Here is an 8,196-nt window from a genome sequence, read left to right as displayed (position 1 = left end):
CACTAACTAAGTAACTTTTAAAATTTTTGCTTTTTATAAAGAAAAACAAAACATCTTTATCAGATATCCATCATTATCATAATCCAGTCAGGGAATGGCAACGGATCTGCTCCTTAAAACATATCTGTTCCACAAACAATTTCTTGCTTGGTGGGAATCTTCTGGTTCTGACCACCCGCTGTCAGTTGCACGGGGAAGGTAGAGCCTGTTTGACTGTTAATTATTAGTCGAGAGAAGATAACAGACCTGAAACCCATCTTTGTAGCTCTCGGCTTCAGACCTTCATAAATGCTATTGCTGTTTTAACTCTAAACAAATAGTTTTGCGCGAATGGAGCCCGATTAGGTTTCAAAGCTAGGTTCTTCTTTATGAAGAGCATCTCATAGATTAAACAGTCTATGTCCATGTCTTGAACGTTATTTTCGCTATGGGGACGTTAATTGCCGGAAGGGTTTATTAAAACTGACAAAGCTGGTTAGATTACATTAATAGAAAGGTAAAATAACTTAAATGTAAAAGTTCGTAAAAAAATTGATTTAGCGCCAAGGTTGTATGCATCGCAAATATGCCTTATTTGGTAGAATACAGAGTCTCTAATCATAGAAACAGCATGGAAGTTGAGGGATTTATAGCGCGTAGATGAGGCTTATTACAAGAGCTTTGAAAATAATAAATCGAGGTAAAACCCCGAACGTCTAGTTACCTAGTTTAGACATGTCACAACGAGCCAGGACTACCTCGCCAGGTTTAATTGAATCGAACCAGTAATTACCGCTGACTGCATCTTCTCCTTCACTCGCCCTGATCTCGGCGCACGACTCAGCTGGCAACTCGGCAACGGATCCAAGGGGAACTAAAAATAGAAAAGTCAAAAACATTCTTTTTTTCTTGGCGCTTTTCCGTCATTACTAAATATCACTATTGTTAAGCTCTCTTGTCTTAAAACTGCGGGCTTTCTTTGTAGTCCTCGGGATGCAATGAGATTCTGGGCACGCCTGTATACGACACAATTACTATCCTCAAAAAAAGATAGAGATGAACTGTTCAAAGTAGAACAATACCTCTTTTCCTGAATCGTTTAATATAGAAGCGATCGCTGTCCGGAACAAAATCTTCAGGTCTGGCTTCTTTGGTGCGGTTGTTCAACTCACATATACCTTGGCTGATGACGTAGTTAAAGCTTTGACATCTGACGTCATCATCACACTTGTCTAAACAATTAAGCCAGATTCCGGTCTTCTCTTCCATGAAGGTATGTCCTTTTAACATCATGCCGCGGATGGAGTATTCGCCTCGAATTATACACTGCTGAGCGTCCAATTTATAAAACATCTGAGACATCAGAAGCGCCGTGATGGCCATACTTATGCCAGCTTCTGAAACTGTCATATGGAGAGAAAAATATCATGTCTTGCATAATATGTTTCTGGCGCCTTACATAAAAAAATTTACTGTTAGATGCAAGCGGGCATCTCGCTCTCTTATAGCTGAGTGTCAATGAGCAGAAATAGCTCTGAATGGCAGCGACACAACACGCCATCTCTTATTATACGGTGTTGTTTGTAAGCAATCCTGTAAGTAATCTTGAAACAAATGTAAAAAAGACTATAAAATAATAATCTTGAATCAGGTAATAGTCTACTTGAAACGTATTTGTCGAACTCTTGCCCTATACAAACAACGAGAAAATGAAATAGAAACACAAAAAGAGTCTAGAATATCTCAAACAGAGGTGCGGCCTCGATCCGTTACACAATCTCAGTAACGCTCTGTATCTAGGTACCGGCTTGTGACGAAATCATCGAATTTAACTTCAATTTGTGAGAAAACGTGAAAAAATCATGTTGCGGCCACAATAAAACTGAGGAATTTGAAAACACGGACTATATTTCTACGGTTAGTTTTACCGTGTACTCTAATCCTTTTCGAAAATGCTCTTCAAATTGGAGAAATTTGAAAACGCCGGCTTGTGTTTTAGTGGGGACGGAAAACATTTTGAAAACAGGGCTTTTCAAGAAGGATGACGTCACGATAATCAAGCGATTTCCCTGTCAGAGTTTTCCTCAAACACAAATCCAAAATGACCGGTAATTGTTGCGTTTTCCAAATGTTTCCAGCGTTTGGTTGACGGAAAACATTTAATGGGCTTTCAGATGCATTCTGTTGTATTAAGAACCAATTCCTCTAAATACCGAGAATGAGATGACAGTCGCGAAATTTCGGATTTCTTCATATTTCGCCCAAATCACCTCTATAGTGAGTTGTTTTGGAAAATACCCTTCAAAGGTCCTGAAGCGCTTTAGTTTTTTTCGTACTCCAGGAAAGTTTGAAAATTGCCATTATAGCTGCCAGCCGCCGCCGAAAATGGCGGAAAATTGTGCATTTTCTTTTCGCTCGTACAGATCAACGCGATCATATCTATCAATATACTTTGGCTAGCTCATAGTGCATTTTTTGCTGTTTCTAAAGCATTCATTTGATTAGCAAAAGCTCCAAATGTTATAATATTTTAGGCCGATACAAGTACCTTCATGAAAGCTGGTAAGGGAAAGGGCTAATTTTAGGTAATTTCAGTACCATCAAAAGCCCACTGGTGCACAGAATTTGAAGTCGAAACTAAAAAAGTACCCCTCAAGAGACATAAACGTGAGGTACGTTTTGGTAAATTCGTCATTCGTGAAACCAACATTGAACTTGGCCAGCTACTTTCATCAAGAACAAAACTAAGCGAATTTGGAAACCTTTTTTCGTCAATAACGGATGCTTGTAATTTGTTGTTGTTGTTGTTGTTGTTGTTGTTTTCCTTTTAGATTGATCACATGATTAGCTTTTGCAAACATTTGCAGTTAAATGAAAATAGACGCTGCTGTTGGTACATTGTAATGTTATGCAAATTTATTTCGATCACCGACACGTGCATATCGCCCGAAACCTATTTTCCTCCCGCCTATGTTCTTGTTTGTTTGTTTTTTTTTTTGAAGGTGACAACTGTAGCACACATTATTTGCTCAATATCGGCAGTTTTAATTTTTTTAAAACGTGAAGCTTGAGTAAACAATCGATTACAGTTGCATCTATCATGTTTGGCGTAGGCACCACAACCATTTCATGCAGACAGGTACACTCTACTTTGATCAAAGCCTTTCAACTTGGAAAATGAATCATCTGTAAACAGTGACAATTTTGATGCCACAGACTTGAGGTTTAATCCGTAAGTTAAGTTAAGGAGGTTTAATCCGTAAGTTAAGTTAAGGTTAAGTTAAAGCCCACTGGCATTGTTAAGAAATGGTGCAAAACGCAACGGTAAGAGAATACACGAGGAGATGTAAAACTGTTGAAAACATTCAGGAAGTTATCAGTCCGCGAGACAGAGTTATCCTCGTCCGAGAGACCGAGACAATTATCAAGAAAGTACTGCTTCCTGTGAAAGCAGGTAACGATTCTCACTTTTATTCCTCTTATTGTTTTTCGTTCTTTATTTTCCAAGCCAGCATCAATGATATTTTTTCTTTGTTACCTTTTCTCATAACCGTCTCATCGCAACATTTCTTGAAATTCTGGTCTGAGACCAGGTAATGACAACAAAGCGCGAGCAGTTGGCGAAACTTCATCATCAACTGTCGAAAAGTTCTGGCATAAACAAGATGATTCAACCTTTGTATTTCTTACCCGTGTGCTTGCAGTTCTTATGGATACAATTGCCCGTGTCTTTTACCACCAGATTTATAGATGAATGTTTCGTTTCCTATCACATTACATGGCAAATACCTCTGAATAAAACACATACTGTACAGGTGACGTCATTTCCTTGGAGTGTTCCAACAGTCGTCCGCCATTTGCAAAAACGTAAGCAGCAAGACAGAAAACCACAAAGGCTTCTTCGTCAATCGCACTACGCTGTCCAGATTTCTTTCTTACAAAGTTTCCAGACTTCACTCTCTTTTAAAGTTCCAAGACTTCGCCATTCTGTTGGTCACTCCTAATTACTGTCATGCCGTTAGTTGAGTAAGTACTTGACTTCGTTTGCTGGTCCCACTTCAGACAATTTGGCAAATATGGATTGCGTGACAATTTGCCTCGCCGATGAACATCTGTAGTTTTGCAAAGTTAGTGAAGATGGCGACGTAGATCCCGAGGGTGGCGGGGGGGGGGGGGGGGCACCCATATAAAAAGGACGGGGCTGCCCGTCGCAAATTTTTAAAAGAAGCCGTAAGAGGTACCAAGATCCTTTTTTGTGGGCGTGGCTTGACATTCTTTCTTCCCTAAGAGATACCAATTCTTGCATAACACATTATCTGCTGTCATAATGTTTTCGGCTCAGTACCCTAAAAGGTGCCGGAAAAGCTCCCGCTGTTGACCTTTTAAAGCTAAGCACCCTAAGGGCTGCCAAAACCTCATTTAACACTTAAAAGGTTCGATGAACAGCCCGCGATTTTTATATCGGAGTCTGCCCCCCCCTCCCCCCCCCCCCCCTTCGGGGCGTGCACTGGGAATCCAAACTGCTCCTTACTCGCCTTGTGTAGGCAGAGTTTTTTCTCCCTATGTCTGCGTGAAACGGAAATGGAAACTACAGTTGAACCTCCACTTCCAGCCACCTCTCTACAACGGCCACTTTTTCCGTCCCGGTGGATGGTCACTCTTGTTTTAACCTCTCTACAACGGCCACCTCTCCAGAACGGCAACAGCCATTAAAACACGTCCCAAATGCCAAAATAACCTCTTCACAACGACCAGTTAAGCAACAACTGACGAACGGTGTCCACAAAACCGCATTTTTTATTAGACATGGTTACGAAACTTGATCTCCATACTGCGCGTCGTTGGTCTCTATATCTGTTTGGTTTCTGTCTTATTGATACATTTTGATTTTGTTACGTATTTACATGTCACACTGACCATTTTTTCTTAAGATAAAAAGGTTAAATCCCAAGAAAATATCGATGTTATGTTTCACCCTTACTGAAACCTCTCCATAACGGCCGTTCTAGAAAGGTTCGACTCTGTAACCGTTAATAAAACACTACATCTTTCCTATCCAACTTTAAAAAACAGGGATATTGTTTGTACTTTTGGCATAGAAACGCACTGGGGACATGGCTGGGATGGAAAAACAAGGCCCATGAGACACTAATCTTTAATGGATACGTGTTGAGAATTTACGTACATATTCACTCCTGCTACTTTCTTTTTAAAAACTATATAGACTACACAGTCAAACCTCCACTAACGGCTACGTCTCCACAGCAGACTCCTAGTCTACAACAGACACTTGTCTTGTCCCGGTGGACAGTCCACACATTCACTCTTATTTTTGCCTCTGAAATGCGCAAAATAAGGTTACAGTACATAATGCCTAAATATTTTATACCGCCTAATTATGGATGTAGACGTTCGCTATGTCAATAATTGCGAATTCTCAAGGTAAAATAAAGGAAAATTTTTGCTCTTCTGAGTGGCCGATTTTTCCGCTATTTCCCGGCTAACGAGGTATATATATGGGCACTTTCCCTTCGACCAAAAAATTTCCGGCCAAAAATTTCCGGACTTTCTGAAACCTTTCCCAGGAAATTTCCGTACCATTCGCATCTCTTTCAAAAATTTTGTAACTTTTGGTTGTATGGCAAGCGCCCATATTATAGTCTCTATAGTTTAGCAGAAAGCAACAGGAGTGAATATGTATGTAAACTCACACCGCGTATCTAAAATCTGATGCCCTCTAGGCCTCCTTTGTCCTTTTTGTATCCCAGCCCTATCACCGGTGCATTTCTATTCAGAAAGCATGAACGACAAACATGTATTTTAGAGGTAAAGAGGAAAGATGTGTTGTACAACTTTTGTGAACGCGGACGGTAATACTTTCCAATAATCCACGTAGACATGCCGTGATGGCAGGACCCTCGGCTCTGTGATTCGTCGAGTTTTGTCCTCTTTCCACAATTCTTCTAGCTCTTTCCTTTAGTAATCCGCCCTTCTACTCCCATGTTTTTTTTTTATGTTCGCTCCAACGAGATGGAGGCTAACTCGATAACCTCGCGGTTCTATTAGCCTCCATGCACAAACTATAGACCATTGTCACCTTTAATTGTTATATCAGGAGCCATAATCGGGGACGGAGACCGTAAGCGCGCGCCATTTCTAGTATTGGGGTTGTCCCCATGATATGGGACAATAATTCTATTTTTAGAACAAATTGCGCCATCGCCTGCGGCACACGCGCGTACATGCTGCGAGGATTTTTGCGGATGTCGCGCGGGGAAAATGGCGTCCGAAATTCCCGATATTTTTTATGTTTTTGGCCCACAACTCAACGCGTTTACGTCTGTTGGAATTTTGCTTAAGTATTTTCGTCGTAAGCTGCTCCAGTTTGAGTGAAGTAAGACAGTGTCGAACTTGGGTATGTTCCGCTTTAAGCTTAGATATATATCGCTGACCAAGTTGTGTTCTGACGGATGCTTCTTTTACATGAGCTGTACATTACTCCACTTTAAATTTCACATATGTTAAAGATTAACAGCTTTTCCATTACACAACAAAAAACTAGCTCGATATATTTAGATATAGCAGAGCTTCAGGACCTCATAGTTTCCTAGCTCCTTTGCTACACGCTTCCGAGGAATTTGCCAGTCTATCGCGACCGAAAAGTAAAACAAAATAATTGCTAGTTTGAGTTTCGCCTGAATTGTAAGCAACGCTTGATGTTTCATTAAGGCCCAATAACTTTACGTCCGTAGATACCGCTCAGTTTTATTCGTGTAAAAATCCAGTAAATTCTCTGTTGTCGATGAATGAGAGCGCCCGCCGATGCGTGTTTTGTACAGTCAGTAAACATGACAAATTGTACTTCCGCCGCACTTTCTGAAAGCGTACATCGAACTCAAACAATAACTCTATAGTTTTTAAATATGTTTAAGCTTGAATATGTTTGAGAACATATTAAAAGCTAAGCTGAAAATATGCGAATAAAGCAGAAATAATCAGCAAAGTTACGATGACGCTTTCTTAAATCAACTTCGAATAACCATTTCGATTTTGTTGATGGAGTTATCAAACTCCTTGTCTATTTCCATTTTCGCAGTGTAAAACTTCACTATGCTTATTTTGAAGAAACACACATGATGTTAGTAGCCTTTTTTGCGTTCGTGAAATTTGTTGCAGCATCTCAGCAGAAAAGATAACGAAAGAAATCTTTGTCAAGATTTGTTGACAATTGAAAACAACGACTCGGACTTGAAAGTGCACGAGCCGCACTATGCAAATGAGCCAATTGTACGCGTCAGACTTTCCTTTCAAAAACTTTTGCAAACTCACTAAACAAGCAGAAACAATAAGAAACCATCAAAACAGGTTTTGGTTATGATTAACCATTGTCCGAGAAACTCACAAATTAACTCGATACCAGAGTAGAGAGTTTTCTTGCTATATTCTTAAGTCAGAACAAACACAAAAACATATGCGTAAGCTTACAACTAGCGCGAGCAGATCTTATTATTCATTCCCAGCGTGAGATTGAAGTCTTGTTTTCGACCCCGAAAAACCCACCTTTTCCGTTGGCTCAGAGCATAAAACTACATATAAGCGCCCTGGTTCTTAGTCCCTGTCTTATTCCCTGCCATCGCTGTGAAAGATACGCAAGAGAATCTCTCAACTCTCACCATTTGATCATGCAACGTGACAACATCCACACGAGAACCCCCGACATGTGCGTGGATCCGCGCGGATATATGAAGTCAGGATGGCGCAATTTGTTCTAAAAATAGAAAAATTGTCTCATATCATAGGTGCGCGCGGATCCCAAGACTTACGGTCTCCGTCCCCGATTATGGCTCCTGGTTATATATGTATCTTTTTTCCTTTTTTATGCTAATATTGTAATTTCAAAACTGTAAATGCAAAATAAAGCCTGAAGATGAAGTTGAAGTTGAACTCTTGCAGAATTAAACAACACTCCCTTCTCCTTACATGCTCCAATTTCGTCCAAAAATGTTTATTTAGGCTGACAATGCGAACCACCTTACTTGGACGAGCAGACAGTTTGGACTCACTCGCCGCCATCATTCACTCACTTTGCAAAACGTCAGAGGTTCATCGACATATTTGGTACAGTGGCCGATTGTCACGCGATCCACATTTGCAGGATTGTGTGAACTCAGGACCACCAAACAAGGTCAAGTACTTTCAACTAACGCCATGACAGTT

At 40.4% G+C, this 8,196-nt stretch overlaps 1 protein-coding gene across 1 annotated transcript; it reads right to left on the bottom strand.

Moving 5' to 3' along the window:
• Positions 1 to 692: 692 nt before the first annotated feature.
• Positions 693 to 1,362, bottom strand: LOC149104900 (uncharacterized). The gene is made up of 2 exons (XM_089272290.1): positions 1,062 to 1,362; positions 693 to 853 (listed from the first exon to the last, which is right to left on the bottom strand). The coding sequence occupies exons 1-2, from the start codon at positions 1,360 to 1,362 to the stop codon at positions 696 to 698; spliced, it is 459 nt and encodes a 152-aa protein (XP_089128416.1). The 3' UTR covers positions 693 to 695.
• Between the last annotated feature and the right edge of the window lie 6,834 nt (positions 1,363 to 8,196).

This window comes from Orbicella faveolata, unplaced genomic scaffold (assembly GCF_042242905.1).
Source record: "Orbicella faveolata isolate gen_17 unplaced genomic scaffold, um_ofav_v1 contig_34, whole genome shotgun sequence".
Lineage (NCBI taxonomy): Eukaryota > Metazoa > Cnidaria > Anthozoa > Scleractinia > Merulinidae > Orbicella > Orbicella faveolata.
The sequence above is the reverse complement of the archived record's forward strand: the minus strand, read 5'-3'. Positions and strand labels throughout refer to the sequence as shown.